This window comes from Convolutriloba macropyga, chromosome 7, assembly GCF_964194025.1.
Source record: "Convolutriloba macropyga chromosome 7, txConMacr16.3, whole genome shotgun sequence".
NCBI classification, from domain to species: domain Eukaryota; kingdom Metazoa; phylum Xenacoelomorpha; order Acoela; family Convolutidae; genus Convolutriloba; species Convolutriloba macropyga.
The window spans coordinates 66405539-66421556 of NC_134474.1; the positions used below are offsets into that span (position 1 = coordinate 66405539).

A 16018-nucleotide genomic window follows, 5' to 3' on the forward strand; every position below is an offset into this window, starting at 1 on the left:
CCCCCATGAGCACGTCCTTTTTCCTTACAAAGTTATGTGCTGTATAACGTCGTATAATTTGTAACTGGGGGGTCATAGAAACACTGGAGGGGACAGAGTAGATCCCAAAAAAGTTAATGAAAGATCAGCTAGCAACATTTTCTTGGAAAAACTGGAGAGCCCCCAATTTTCAATTGTTCTTGTTGTTGTTGTTGTTGGGGATTTTTTTTACAGAAGGGATTTCTCCCGATCAAAACAGTTATAGAAATTTAGTCCATGTCTCTCTGCAGTGTTGACAGTCACAACAGATCTGCCACGTGCAGACGCTTTCTGGTTTGTACCGCATCATGATATCATTCCACATTTGCTTTAGAAATCTGTGTTTTAGGCCGTGTTGATTTCCGAAGTCAATGCTGTGATGAAGTCTCTTTGCTATCTTTTGGGTGCGAAAGAAGAATTCGCCGTTTTTCGAGTCGTTTTTTTGGTTAATTCGAAGTAAGCGTCTCTTCTCATTGATCTGTTTCCAGGCAGCACCGGCTGTTTAGTATTTGTTGGTTGAATTTGTTGAAGACTTGATAGAAGTAGAAGATCATTGAGCTGATAGTACATTGGCACGGGTAGTAGATTTGACAAACGTAGTTGTTCGATGTAACTCAGTTTCTTGCTATTTCTTATCCAGGACCCAAACTTTCATTGAAACCGTTCCAAGTTTCGCATATCTCCTCGGTTTAAATTAGAGCACGAGGATCCGTACATTAAGACTGGCAGAATTATTGATTTGTAAAATCCCAGTCTGATGCGCATATTAACTTTAAAGGCTACATTTCTTCTCAGGGAATAGAAAACTCGGTTAGCTTTTTCATTCTCTCTTCTCAGTGGATTTTCCAAGTGAAATCGGATTGTATCTGAATCCCGAAGTCCTTTACACCAGCTGAGGAGACTTCCACACAGGTAGAAGTGGCTCTCTGGACCTTTGAACAAAACATTGGCGCATTTTTCAATAGCTAGACCCATTTTGTTTCGGGTGACCCAGTCTTCCAGTTCGTTGAGGTTACTCTGTACTTGGTCTGCTGGTATTTCAATGTGGAGTATTTTTAGGTCATCCGCGAACTTAAGGGTTCGCCAAATCTGAGGGCATCTGGCAGGTCGTTGACGTGTATGCAAAATCAGATCGGCCCGAGCAGTTATCCCAGTGGGACCCCACTTGTCACTGGTAAAGGTTTCGATTTGATGTTGTCCACTCGGACAAAATGTTCTCGTCCGTTGAGATAGTCATATAAGACTTCAAGGAGACAACATCCAATGCCAATTTGTCCTGCTTTTAATAGAAGTTCGTAATGGGGTACACGATCGAATGCCTTTGCAAAATCAGTATAGAATATGACAACTTCACTCTGCACGTTTTTGTCCGCGGCTTCGTGTATTTTCTTCAAGAATAGCAGCATGTTCGTGTACACTGATCTCTGTGGTACAAACCCGTGTTGTTTCGAGGAAAGAAACTTGGTGAAGTGCGCGGACAGTTCTTCGTAGATGCATTTCTCAAATATCTTGCTTTCAATGTTAAGCAACGACACTGGACTGTAGTTTTCGACAAGTTTCCTTTCAACCTTCTTGTGGATGGGCGAAACAGTTGCTATTTTCCAGGCTTTGGGTAGCTTCCTGTTCCGCTTGACTGCTTTGAATATAGTTTTCAGTGTTTTGCACATTTCTGTTCCGGTTATGCGAAAGTTTCGTGACCTTCAACTTTCTGTAACTGGTAGGCTTCTTGTTCAGAAGTAACCGCTGAGTTGTCAGCTTCTTCATCAAGTTCGACGTGGATGGCGTTATCCAACGAGGTAATTGTTGTCGATGTGTAGTCCGTTGCTGGATGTACTTTTGTATAAAAATATCGAAGTAGTCATGAAGCTAAAGATGTGAGTGTCACACGTATGTAAAAAAAGGGGTGTACTAAAAACCTTGGGGTTCAAGGTCAAAAATTTAGTTTAAATTTTAATTTACTACTTGATTAATGACTGACATAATCTTGATAGGTGTCGACATATTGAAATAGACAAAGCTCGGGCTTCGAGCAATACTAATAATTGTGACATATCAGTATTTACTTGGTTAATTTACCACGGTGATAGAACCGATATTGGGTACGGGCAAAACTGAGGATAAAACTCACTCATTGAATAATAAACCTACCTTCAGAGTTAATCACTCATTTAGATCTTCATTTATTTGAAACAATTCTCTTCTGCTTTTATCTACTTATTAATTAAACTTCAATCCTTGTATTTTAAACAAGTACCACGCTCAACTACAAAAGATAATACATATTGCGCACGGGCGGCTGCTATAAAGACAATTATTGATTATGTTTGTATGACAAACAGGTTGAAATTTGTTGATTGACGTCGGTTAGCATTTTTTCGTAGTTGCCACTTCCAAAGCTGTGGAAATTTTCGATGGCAGCTTTTGGAACGTTATTTCCGATCTCAAGCATGACTTTTATGGGTTTGTGATCGTGCAGATGAAGGGAGTTCCAACTTTAAACAGTAACGTCACTTATTGTTGAGCTTGCAACACTATTTTTTTAAAATTTATAATTGATACTTATTGAGACTTTCAATAGTTTCATTAATTGAGAACAATAATACAAGTGTTGTCTTCAATAATTGAGACTTTATAATTGAAACTTTCAATTTGGATTACTGATTTTCATGATTCAAATTGAATACAAGTGTACTCTTCTCGAATTGTACAAATCCTTAGACGAAGCAAACAAGCTTAATTTTAATTTTATAAATTAGCGATATATGAAAAGCGAAGAGTTCTATTCCTCAGAAGGCCAGCAAACCCTTGCGGGAAATTGTCCGAGTATCGAATGTATTCTTAGGTGGTCTGATCTAATTTCGAATCATTGGCGGCACGACCCCCTGATCAGCCAAAGCCATTGTTTTAAAGGAAAAGATAGTCTTTTCCGTTTGTGCCCCCCCAGCTTAGTGGGCGCATACTATTTGCACCCCCAGAAGCACGTGCCATTTTTTTACATAAAAATTTATAATGTGATGGCACCTGCTCTTTAACTGGGGGCGCAAAATTACTGGGGGGGACAAACGGAAAAGATCCCTAAAAGAATTGGGTTTCAAAGCGTTGGTTTTCAGACAAAATGGGGAAACGCTCAACCAACTATAAAGTGAGTACACCCTAAAAAATCGAATAGCATAAATCAGGGCGTACATGTTTTTTTGGTAATAAAATAGCGTTCAGAAACATCAGTATTTTAATTTGACTTAATTTGACTTAAACTCAAGCATTAAACCTCGAGTTTTTTTGCATTTATTGACGAGAGAATTAGAGTTTCAATCATATTTAAAAGCTCTTAACTAGAGTGTCGGAAAAATAGTTCGAGTTTCGAACAGAATTAGTGAAATATTTTGAATAACAACAGCTTTTAAATAAAATAAGGATGGCGCGGCACTCCTCAAAAACGCTGTTACCGGAACCGTTTACTGGATCAAATGATTTCGAAAGTTACACTTTGAGCTCTTGTCACAACTTCAAAAGTGGCAAAGAAAAGAATTAGTAAACGGCGCCGAGACCGAAATTGATGAACGGCCGCATTATTTCACGTTAAGGTTACAAAAGTCGGCTATTGATTTCTATCGTACACTTTCGGAGGACACTAGAAAAAGTTATGACGAGACCGTAAAGGCTTTCAGACAACATTATAATGAGAAACCAGTAGTGTTCAGGGGGAGGCTAGCTAGGAGAGTCCAGCAGCCTGGTGAAAAATTAACAGATTTTCTCGGTGATTTGCAAACTTTAGCCTTGAAAGCATACCCTCAGGAGTCTAATGAGATAAGAGAACATCTCATTTTGAGAGGATTCCTCGAAGGCATAGAAAATAGTCAGGTGCGACTCGACCTGAGAAAGAACTTGGTTGACGCGGATATGACTTTAGACAAAGCGTTAGAAAGAGCACTACACATTGAAGCAGTCACGAGAATTGAGGAGGAGTATAATGAGCCGCGGGTTTCTGCCATCCAGTCGAATGAAAACACACAACTGGTTAATTCAATTAACGATTTAGTGCAAACACTGCAGACTAATCAACCTAATAGGCGAGAGAATCAAAAGTTTTCATCGCAAGGAGCGCGGCCAAAAGAGTTTCTGCGCGGTAGTCATCGAAGTTCAAGAGAGAACGAAGATAGAAATAGAAATACTAATAGCTATACTAGAAGCAGCGCTGAGCATAGACGAAACAATTACGAAAGTAGAGCGCGTTCGCTAACACCGGGAGGTGAGAACAGAAGCCGAGATCGATCGCACGAGAGTCGTGCCGAGCAGTCGAAGGCAGCGGTGAGTTTCGAGAAAGAAAAATGTCGCCGTTGCGGTCAGCGAAACCATGCATCTAGGGAATGCAAAAATTGTTTCGAATGCGGGAGCCAAAATCACTTCAAACGAATTTGTCCGTATTTAAACGAGAATTAGCTGGAAATGGCAGGGCTTCATTTTCAGCCGGCTACGTAAAAACCTTGCGTGGCGGAAACAGTCCAGTGGAGGCGTTGTTCGCAAAAACAATGATAAAAGACATATTGATAATGGCCTTAATTGATAGTGGAAGTAGTGTTAATATTATAAGCGACACACTCTACAAGCAATTGGGGGAACCGAGCCAGATCAGAATGTGCAATAAAAATATAATAGCTGCCAATAACGGGAAAATGCCTATAATGGGGTCAACAGATATTCAAGTTCAACCTCAGAAATTTACATGTGAAATAACAGTCAAATTTCTAGTGACCAGAATTGAGATAACGCCTTGTTTATTAGGCATGGAATTTTTGTACAATTTTGACTGTATTTTAATTCTCAGAAAGAACTAATTTTTTTGCGGGGCGATTGGGAAAACATTACAATTGGCCCCATCCAAACGAAGTAATAGGAATTTGTTTTTAATTGCTGCTGAGGATCAAGAATTACCTCGTCGCTGCGAGGGTTTCATTAAATGCAGAATTATCGATGAAGAAGGTAACATAACACAGCAAACAGAAATTATAGTCGAACCTATGAAAGGGTTTGAAGACAAATCACACTTATTAATAGCGAGATCGCTGAATGACATGGTTGATGATGTCGTATGGGTTCGAGCTCTGAACCCTACATTAGAATCAAAGAAAGTTTACAAAAATGCGAGAATCGCATGTTCGGAAAACATTGAAAAAATTTCAAGAGTACAACAAAATAACCCCGACAATAATAAAAAGCATAGGGACCAATTTGATTTCGACAAACACGTGAACTCAAGTTCAATGAGCTTGTCTTGTGAGGAAATGTCAAAACTGAGGTCACTTTGCACAAAATATGAAATGATATTTTCGCGAAACTCAAATGATATGGGATTTTGCGACCGAATTTATCATTAAATAAAATTAAAAAATGATGCTGTGCCATTCAGACGTACATAAGGCAGCATGAGCTTTGAGAAAAGAAAAGCCATGAAGAAAATTGTCGAAGACTTGGAACGAGATGACTTAGTCGAACCAACACACTCTGATTGGGCAGCACCATCATTACTGGTACCAAAAAAGACGGAACCTACCGTTTAGTTGTAGACTACCGTGGTCTAAACAAACAAATAGAGAAAACATGCTGGCCTTTACCGCGAATTAATGAAGTTATTGATTCACTGGAGGGAAACATGTAATTCTCAAACATTGATCTTCTGTCGGGATACTTTCAAATGGCGCTGGAAGAAGAGAGTCAAAATGTAACAGCTTTTATTACACCTTTGGGCCTATATAAGTGGAAGAGGCTCCCTATGGGACTAGCTTCTGCACCAGGAGCTTTTCAAAACCTAATGGACTTAATTTTTGCTGGTCTCTCTTACGAAGTAGCTTTAGTTTATCTAGACGACGTTATCGTCTTCGGAAGAAATTTTGAAGAACATCTTAAACGGTAAGAGCTGGTTTTCCAACGTTTATCGGAGAATGGATTAAAGATTAAAGGATCAAAATGCAATTTCTTCCAAAAGCGCGTCAGCTTTTTAGGACATATTATATCTGAGAGTGGTGTCAAGGTCGACCCAGATAAAGTAAGAGCGGTAGAAAAAATGAAAGAACCATCATCCCTAAAAGACGTCAGGGCTTTTCTGGGCCTTGTGGGCTATTATCGAAAATTCTTTCCGGGTTTGGGAAAAACAGCAGAAACTCTTTCCAGGTTACTAAATAAATCAAATAAATTTGAATGGAGTACAGAGTGCACAAGTGCGGTAGCAGAGTTGAAGAAAAAGCTTTTAGAAGCCCCAGTTTTAGGATATCCAAACGATAGGGATCAATATACATTAACTACCGATGCATCGTTGACAGGCATCGGAGCAATTCTTACACAAAAACAAGGAACTGAGGGTAGAGTTATTGCATATTCTAGCAAAACTTTGAGTAAAAGTCAACGAAACTACTCAGCAACTAAGCGGGAATTATTCGCAATAGTTTATTTTACCCATTATTTTAAAAACTATTTACTTGGTCAGCATTTTTTAATTATAACGAACCACAGGGCTCTCGTGTGGATCTATAGTTTTAAAGAACCAGACGGTATGGTTGCAAGATGGATAGAGAAACTTGGGCAATTTAATTTTGACATCAAGCATAGAGCAGGAAAGAAAATCCCACACGCTGACTTTCTTTGGCGCATAAACACAGAAGATGAGGAACAAACAGCTTTCGTTAACGCTATTGCGCTAGACGTAGAGCAAGACGATACCGACTATAGTAGTCGAGGTTGGCAGTTACACAAACTGCAGAGAGTAAAACTGCGAGATTCGCAGCAAAATTACAATATACTCAAAGAAGTATATTCATGGGTCATAAACAAAAAAAGACCCGAACCACGGCAAATGAGAAACGGAGCTTCAAAGGAGTTATGGAAATACTGGGTTCAGTATAAAAATCTTTTTCTCATAGAAGGGTTTCTGTATCGAAAACACCAAACAGAACCTAACTTTGAAACTGTTTACCAAATGCTGGTACCCTGGGGTAGAGTGTCCAACGTTCTTGAGCTGTTGCATGATTCGCCTAGCGCAGGACACTTTGGTATAGAGAAAACGTACAAAAGAGCTTGCGAAAAGTTTTATTGGCCGTGCATGAGAAAGGACGTAAGAAAATGGATAGAAAGCTGTGACGTTTGCCTGAAAAGGAAAGGCACTAAGCAGAAACATCGGCATTCACTCTCAAAATGGAAACCTAGTCAACCATTTTGGCAAGTATCTCTTGATATCATGGGTCCACTTCCCGAGTCTCAGGGAAACAAGTACATTTTGCTTATCGGTGATCAATTCAGTAAGTTGTACGAAGCTGTAGCGTTACCCAATCAAGAGGCAAAAACTGTGGCAAAAGCGTTTGTTGAACACTGGATAGTAAGATTCGGCTGTCCAGTTAATCTACACAGTGACCAAGGGTCAAACTTCATGCCTAAATTGTTTCGTAGTCTTTGCAGTGAACTAGGATTTCAGAGGACATCAACCACATCCTACCATCCACAAGGGAACGCGATGATTGAACGAACAAATAACAATAGAAGAATGCCTCTCCAAATATATAGGACAATACCAACACGAGTGGACTAATTTTCTACCTTTAGCGATGATGGCATATCGATCATCAATTCATAGTGTAACAAGATACAGCCCAGCGTTTGTGGTACTGGATTTTCCACTGCCGCTACCTATAGCCGGCATCTATAGCACACCACAGACCACAATATATGCAACACCAAGTGACTATGTTTTCACGATGAAACAGAAACTACAGGAAACACACCAGTTGATGCGAGAGTATATGGATGTCGAACAAGAACGCCAGAAGTCGTATTATGATCGCAGTAAGTATGGGCCGTGCTATAAAATTGGCGAAGAAGTGTTAGTTTTCAACCCAACGGTTAAAAAAGGAGAAACAAGAAATAATACTTCTTTCTATAGAGGACCATACATAATTGTTGAAATTATAAACGATTTGAATTTCAAGGTAGAAGATAAAAAGACGAGGAAAGCTATCAAGGTCCATTATGACCGACTGAAAAAATATAAAACACGAGAAAAACCATTCACGCCTGAGCCTCAGGCGAAACGAAAAACAACCAGTAAGGAGCAAAAGAATAGCAATTTGAACAGCTCAGACGATGGCGATATAATTGAAATAGAATCATCAACAGACAGTGAAAGCAATCTAATTACAGAAAATCAATCCGAAGCTGAGGATACTAGCGATTCACTAAATGTTACAAATGAAACGCCTGAGAATGAAGCTAAAGAATCAGAGCAAGAAACCTCTAAAGGGCAAGAGAAGGCACAAAATGTTCCCGAGGGTGGAGGTGCAACTTCATCAAAAGCTACCGAGTACACTGAAAAAAAATCAGCAGAAACAAAAATTCCAAAACCAGAAAAAAAAGCAACAGGAATCTAGTAGTAAAACAAAAAGTACTGAAGAAAAGATTAATAGTAATGCCAGGGCACCAAAAATGGCTACAAGGCCTAGCAGTCGATTAAAATCGGTGCCTGAGAGATTAGAAAATTACTTTACTGAGCAAGATGAGGAGTACTTTAGCAGCCAGGAAACTGATGATGTTTTTGTTTCAGGAAAATCCAGAAAGAAATAATGGAATCGAAAAGAAAGACGAGTTCGTCTGGAGCATCGTGTGATGGAATATCACTATGTTTGTATCTGGCATTGCTAGCCGTTTTTGCTCCTCCTTCACTTTGTATTAAATTATACGGCTATGATTTTGACAATATCGTATCAACAAAAATATATTCTTTGGATTACAGTACAAACTGTGATAACAAAATTCGAGTATCGAAAACAATAGAAGAAGGTAGTTTGATATATGCTGAGGTTCAGCTCGAGATAAAATTAATATTTTGCATGTATGAAGCGCCATATACTGTGTCTGCACTTAAAAAGAGCAATGTATATGACGATGTTGTCTTTGTTACCAAAAACTCAAGACTCTTAAAATCCATATATCCATTAAACGAAGGAACCTGTAGGAGCATTTGGCAAAACAAAAACTTTGCTTTACCAGGTTTTGGAGATAAAACCTTTAAAGTCAACAATTCAGTAACGGAAAAGATTTTACAACGAGCAAGTGAAACTACGTATGCCGAGGAGCATAGCCAGAGCTTCATGAAAAAAATAATCGTGAAGGTGCTATGTATGCTGAGCCTGTAGAGTGGGTTTCACCTACAGGAGTAAAACTTATTGGAAATGTGATGATCAATGCAAAACTTTACATCGGAACAATTTGGGGAAAGCTGATACAAAGAAACCTCTTAAGCTTTAAGGGTCCCCTAGTTTTCTCGAAAACTGTTTTTTATCTAAACCACATATTTTGAAGACAATTTAGTAAACTAATTTTTTGAAAATCGAGGTGAGCAAACATGTCAAACGATCAAACACTTTAATAAGGAGGACCCTGTAAAAATTTTTGGTAACAACAAGACCACTTTTATCAGCGGAAAAATATTACACAAAAACAAATATGAAGATTTTGCATTAGAAATCTTAGAGGAAAAAGCAATTAGTTTGTGTGGACAGCAGGTGAAAACAACCGGAGTTCCAGGTGTTTTTTACTCCGAGGAAAGTTCAGAACTGAAAACTGGTAATCTTAAAATAACCATGGAAATGTTTCTTTCAAGCGTTGTTGACACCTTTAATTTCGAACTTCTCAAGGAGAGAGCAAATTTTGTGAAAATTAGAACACTCCAATGCGAGATTCAACGACTAAAAATTCAAACTATGATTGAAATATCAAAAAACATTGTTAGTCCATCGGTAACGCTCTTTGAGAAAGGAAATCACGTCGAAAGAGCAGGATCTGTGTTATATGTTCATAAATGTGCAAAGATGGTAGCAACAATAACTAAACTTTCTTTTTGCACAGAAGAAGTTCCTGTGTTAGTAGAGGGTCAGAATTTTTCTTCTATTAGATATATGGACCCTATTACAAAAATTTAGTATCATAATTATACAATCGCTGCATGCAACCCGCTGTACCCAAATGTTGTGAAATTAGAAGACCGCAGTTTTCAACAATATGGAGAAACGCTGAAGAAATTCAATCGTGAGATATATAAGTGGTCGATGAATAATAACTTAAACGTAAGTGATGAAAACCTGCATCGCAGCTTTTTCTCCATATCAGACGTAAAACAGAGTCAAATTGCTCGAACAATTCGCCATAATAGTAAAGGAATTATAAGTCGGGAAGCATTCCGAGATTCGGATGGAAAATACAGTCATGAAAATTTTATTCATTGGAACGCTCAGTTCCAAAAACAATTTTTTCTAACAAATGAAATAACAATTTTTTGCAACTTAAAAATTGAAAGCCTATACGTTTGGTTAAATGCTAAGGATATAGCTGTGTCAGTCTTAACAGTCTACCTCATATTCCAAGTTGTGAAAAATTTTCCTAAATTGTTCATCTATTTAGGATTAGTCATTAATGGAGCCTCCTGGCAACAACTGTTGCGGAATCTCGACCCTGTAACGGGAACACGTATGTATAATCAACTACTCAAATTAATTAATGAGCGTCGAGAACAAAAGAAAATGATTGAAGAGAAAGAGTCCTTGAAAGAGTCGGTTGTGTAAAAAAAATGAAAATGGGTTGTCTTGAGTTCAAGACCCAAAAAAAAGAATGAAAATGACTTGTCTTGAGTTCAGGACGGGAAAAAAATGAAAATGACTTGTCTTGAGTTCAAGACCAAAAAAAAATTAAAATTAGTTGTCTTGAGTTCAAGACCAAAAAAAATGAAAAAGAGTTGTCTTGAGGTCAAGACAATTAAAAATAGGGAGAAGTCTTGAGATCAAGACTGAAAATATTGAGAAATTTTAGAAGCAAAAATGGTTTTTATTAAACATAGCAGGCAGTGAGACCCCACAAATTGGTGAATATGTGTACTATATGCCAGAATTGTGGAAAGTTATTTTGGAGATTTCCCCGGGAGTGGACCGAGTGGAATCTTGTCTGTCACGGACTTGGAAGGTGTCTACACTAGAACTTCTGGCACCCGCCAATACTCGGTCCCGAGCTCTGCAGACTGAAGTGGAATTGCAAAGCCAGTGCGCGCACTTAGAGAAATTGAAGAGTACAAACTCTTTACTCCAAAAAGATCTTGTCGAGCTTCGACAAAAACTAGACAGACATTGCGACAAAGCCAAAGAGGCAACAAAAAAAGCATTGGGAAAACTGAGCGCCGAGTGTGGGGCGCTAAGAGATAACCTTAAGGCGGCGGCAGCTAGAAATGCCGAACAAGAGCAGTCAATCGACTTACTTAAGCAGGAGTTGGCCGATCTAAAAGTCAATACTGATAAAAAGAGCGAAGCCCTGGAGAAAATGGAGAAAGAGAATGACCAATTGAGGTCAGAGCTTCAGCAGTTGGAAAACTATAACCAGTACTTGGGGAGTGAGTGCCGAAGGAAAGACACTATAATTGATAGACAAAAGCATTCTTTGAAGAACGAGAGAGCCAAAACGAAGGCCACAGAGAAGTGTTTATTCGAGATTCGAAATAAAAAATGTACTGAATCGGCCTGCGACATTGTACTAGATTTTGTTGGTAAAAAATTCTGCTTCAAAAGATCAGATCAAAAAACACTACCACAAAATGAGCTTGTTGACTCACCCTGATGCTGGTGGAGATGAGGAGTTTTTCAAGACCATTAATCGAGCATACCAAATACTGATGAACGATGGGGCGCGAGAAGCGTACAACAATTTCGGGCTGGACGAGGCAGAGAAACTCATGAATGACGAAAAATGATACCTAAACTTTTTATATGAAAAGTACAAACTTTTTGTATTTTAAAACGCTTATGTATCGAGAGCTGTAAAATTTGTTTAATTTTATGTGAGTGAGTGGCACACTCTATTCTTATTGAGAGGGGGGCAGTGTGAGTGTCACACGTATGTAAAAAAAGGGGTGTACTAAAAACCTTGGGTTTCAAGGTCAAAGATTTAGTTTAAATTTTAATTTATTACTTGATTAATGACTGACACAAGCTTGATAGGTGTCGACATATTGAAATAGACAAAGCTCGGGCTTCGAGCAATACTAATAATTGTGACATATCAGTATTTACTTGGTTAATTTACCACGGTGATAGAACCGATATTGGGTACGGGCAAAACTGAGGATAAAACTCACTCATTGAATAATAAACCTACCTTCAGAGTTAATCACTCATTTAGATCTTCATTCATTTGAAACAATTCTCTTCTGCTTTTATCTACTTATTAATTAAACTTCAATCCTTGTATTTTAAACAAGTACCACGCTCAACTACAAAAGATAATACATATTGCGCACGGGCGGCTGCTATAAAGACAATTATTGATTATGTTTGTATGACAAACAGGTTGAAATTTGTTGATTGACGTCGGTTAGCATTTTTTCGTAGTTGCCACTTCCAAAGCTGTGGAAATTTTCGATGGCAGCTTTTGGAACGTTATTTCCGATCTCAAGCATGACTTTTATGGGTTTGTGATCGTGCAGATGAAGGGAGTTCCAACTTTAAACAGTAACGTCACTTATTGTTGAGCTTGCAACACTATTTTTTAAAATTTATAATTGATACTTTTTGAGACTTTCAATAGTTTCATTAATTGAGAACAATAATACAAGTGTTGTCTTCAATAATTGAGACTTCATAATTGAAACTTTCAATTTGGATTACTGATTTTCATGATTCAAATTGAATACAAGTGTACTCTTCTCGAATTGTACAAATCCTTAAACGAAGCAAACAAGCTTAATTTTAATTTTATAAATTAGCGATATATGAAAAGCGAAGTGTTCTATTCCTCAGAAGGCCAGCAAACCCTTGCGGGAAATTGTCCGAGTATCGAATGTATTCTTAGGTGGTCTGATCTAATTTCGAATCATTGGCGGCACGACCCCCTGATCAGCCAAAGCCATTGTTTTAAAGGAAAAGATAATCTTTTCCGTTTGTGCCCCCCCAGCTTAGTGGGCGCATACTATTTGCACCCCCAGAAGCACGTGCCATATTTTTACATAAAAATTTATAATGTGATGGCACCTGCTCTTTAACTGGGGGCGCAAAACTACTGGGGGGGGGGGACAAACGGAAAAGATCCGGAAAAGAATTGGGTTTCAAAGCATTGGTTTTCAGACAAAATGGGGAAACGCTCAACCAACACCACCAAAGGTGGAAAATTTATGAACCCCACAGACCAAGCCAGAAAGGAGGCGAGGAGGAAGGAGTTAAAAAAGAATAAGAAAACCCGAATGGCTGTACGGGCTTCTGTGCTCAAAAACAAAAATGTGGAGCAGATTCTTAACGATTTGCGTGACCTTGGTAAGTGTTTTAAAGTTCTAGCTATATCTTTTGTCTTCCCCTTTTATAGTAGTTTGTGCCTTTTGTCGTGCAGGTATCAACTTAGCGAAAGCGTAGTTGATACTTAATAAACTGATTGACTAGTAATTATTGGCATTTTAAACATTTTCGTCATAAACTTAAGCAGGGCCTGATTTTGAGCGCTGCTCAAAATTATAATATCTTGATATAAACAAAATAAAGATCTTTCTGGTTTAAAAAACTGATTCAAGGTGAATAAGAAATGACTTCCTGTTATTCAGATAGACAAGAATACGACCCGGATCCTGATAATGCGGAAAAGGGACTGGCTGTACCTGGAGGGGGATTGGGAGCCTTGGGTGGAGGGACCGGAGCAGCACAGGACAAAGTGATCAAAGAGAAAAGACGTAAGCTAGTAGAGACCCTGGACAGAGTGCTGAAACTGTACAGTAGAGATGATCCGGATAGAGCAACAGATGTGAAGAGTATGATCAACGAGTATGAGCACGAGAAACGGGAAATGGCCCAGCATTTCGACGCAATCAGGTTAAAAAAAATCCTTTTATCTTTTCCTTTATAACATCTATGAGGTAACTTTATTAAGATATATTCGCTCTAAAGGGGGTAAGCGCTCTTTATAATATGGAAGAGGAAAACTTTGCTTTATTACCACAGAAAATCAATATTTTTTGAAAGTTCCACAAATCTAGGGTTAAAGAAGACTGTTTGCTCCCTTTAAATTTGTGACCGCGTTGTTTTAGACAGACACGTTTTGTGAATTTGGATGAGATTCCTCTTCCACCGTCCATGAACTTCCACGACATTCCATTGCCTCCCACCGAAGACCCTTCGTCCATTTTGCCACCCATGACAGGAGGAGTGAAGCAACTAACAGCCCAATTATCAGCAGTTATAGCCAGTACCGGAAAAGTACCCCCTGGTCCGCCTCCAGGAAAACCACCTTTGAAGAAATTTAAGCAATTTTACACATCATTACACTCAAATGAAACAGAAGAGAACAGTTTAATGTCTTCTGGAAGTATTGGGGTACCTGGAAATGTCGGATCTCTTAACCCTGTGCAAGCCAGACTTATGTCATTGGCTGGTCAGCCAATTCCAGGTCAACCTATGCGCCCTCTACCCAACAGAAGGGAGGAGCCATTGCCCCCGGGTGTAGCACCCTCACAATTACCTCCCCCTATGATGCCCCCACCCCAAAGTATACCTTTGCCCCAAGGAACTGCGAACCCTGGACCCAATCGACCTGGTGCTGTTAATCCTGATGGAAATGCCCCTACTGGGTCCGTTTTCAGTGCTCCGCCCAGCATAATTGAGAAAACACCTGCAATAACAATCAAACACCAACCCACAATACAGGCCAAGCCGCAAATTAACCCTGCCTTGAAAGCAGCATCAACTAAATTTGTGCCGACTGCTCTTAAGGTGAAGCGCGAAGGCACCGGTCACAAAGTGAGGTCAGCCAATGAAATTGCAGAAGCTGCAATGGCCAATTCTAAAACAAACACTAGTAGCCAAAAAGATGCGACGGGAAGCAATACAACGTCGGCGGCTGCTACTACAGCCAGTAAAGATGAAATATATCAACAGTTTCTGGCAGAAGTCAGCGAGCTACTTTAAACGTCTATTGCTATTGTTTCTAGGCCTTGAGCAACTTAATTGTGTTGAATTATTTACATCGATTTAAATTAGAAGTTTTGAAAAAAAAATCTTTTTGTTTGTTATGAGCTAGCTGCTCTTGCCATTATTTTCTTGTTTCATTTTTTGGTTTTACAGGCTTTTTTACTTGCTTTTACAATTTTCTAACCAAGTGAACTTTACTTAGATCTTTTGAGCAACAGGCGTCAGGGCTGCGCTGGTTAACTGGCGCATACAATTGAAGTTTTAACCAGCTTGTTTCAAATATTTCAAAACTTTCTATGGAATTTCCATTGTCTGTAGTTGAAAGCTTTTCTCTAGGTTTTTACTCTTATGCTTCAGTTGGAGCTGCAATTTTGTTTTTCAAGTTCTGGTTATTGCGGAACATACGATTCGATTATCTTTTTTAATTAACAGCAACACAGCAATAGCTGGGGCTATTATTGGCCTTCTCTTGGTTTTTTTTTAGAATTCAAAGAATTTGAATTGTATTGGGGCGCTGTCTTTTTACGACTCGAAGAGGAGTATTGGAGAAGTCCTTTTTTTAATCAATATTATAGGAGTGAATTTTGAAGCAGGAAATGAAACACGTGAAAAAAATAGTGATTTTGTTGCTGAACAAAATGAAGAGTGGAGCGAAAAGAGAGTGGTTTTCTTCATATCGCTGTTTTCTAGAGGGCGAGAAATTGAGGTGTGAAAAAAATTCTGTAAGCGATTTTTTTGGATAAGAGGTTTGATTATGATTTTGTGTTAATTTCAGGCTGGCTTTGGTAGTGGTTTGAAGGTTTCTGGAAATTCATATGAATTATATGCTAATTTGGAGGTTTTTCAAGTATTTTGCTGATTTTTGGGCAAATTTTTGCGATTTTTTGATGATTTTTTTTGTTTTACTGCCTCAATTAGTTATTGAAAAGACCTCTATTACTTGAGGAATTTTTAGATAACAAGTGGTTACAGTTTTGTTGTTATGAAGAATCTTTTTGTGGAGAAATATGACAAAAAGATGGCAAAAATTG

The 16018-nt window shown here is 38.6% G+C and overlaps 1 protein-coding gene across 1 annotated transcript in view; it reads left to right on the forward strand.

Annotated features, from left to right (window-relative positions):
* The window catches only part of LOC142343262 (uncharacterized), a 225840-nt gene extending 210760 nt beyond the window's left edge, over positions 1-15080 (forward strand). Inside the window, exons 2-4 of the mRNA XM_075395052.1 lie at positions 13159-13346; positions 13628-13892; positions 14108-15080. Coding sequence (XP_075251167.1) covers positions 13166-13346; positions 13628-13892; positions 14108-14984 — 1323 coding nt within the window. The 5' untranslated portion in view covers positions 13159-13165 and the 3' untranslated portion in view covers positions 14985-15080. The remainder of the gene's footprint in view (positions 1-13158; positions 13347-13627; positions 13893-14107) is intronic.
* Positions 15081-16018: the final 938 nt, after the last annotated feature.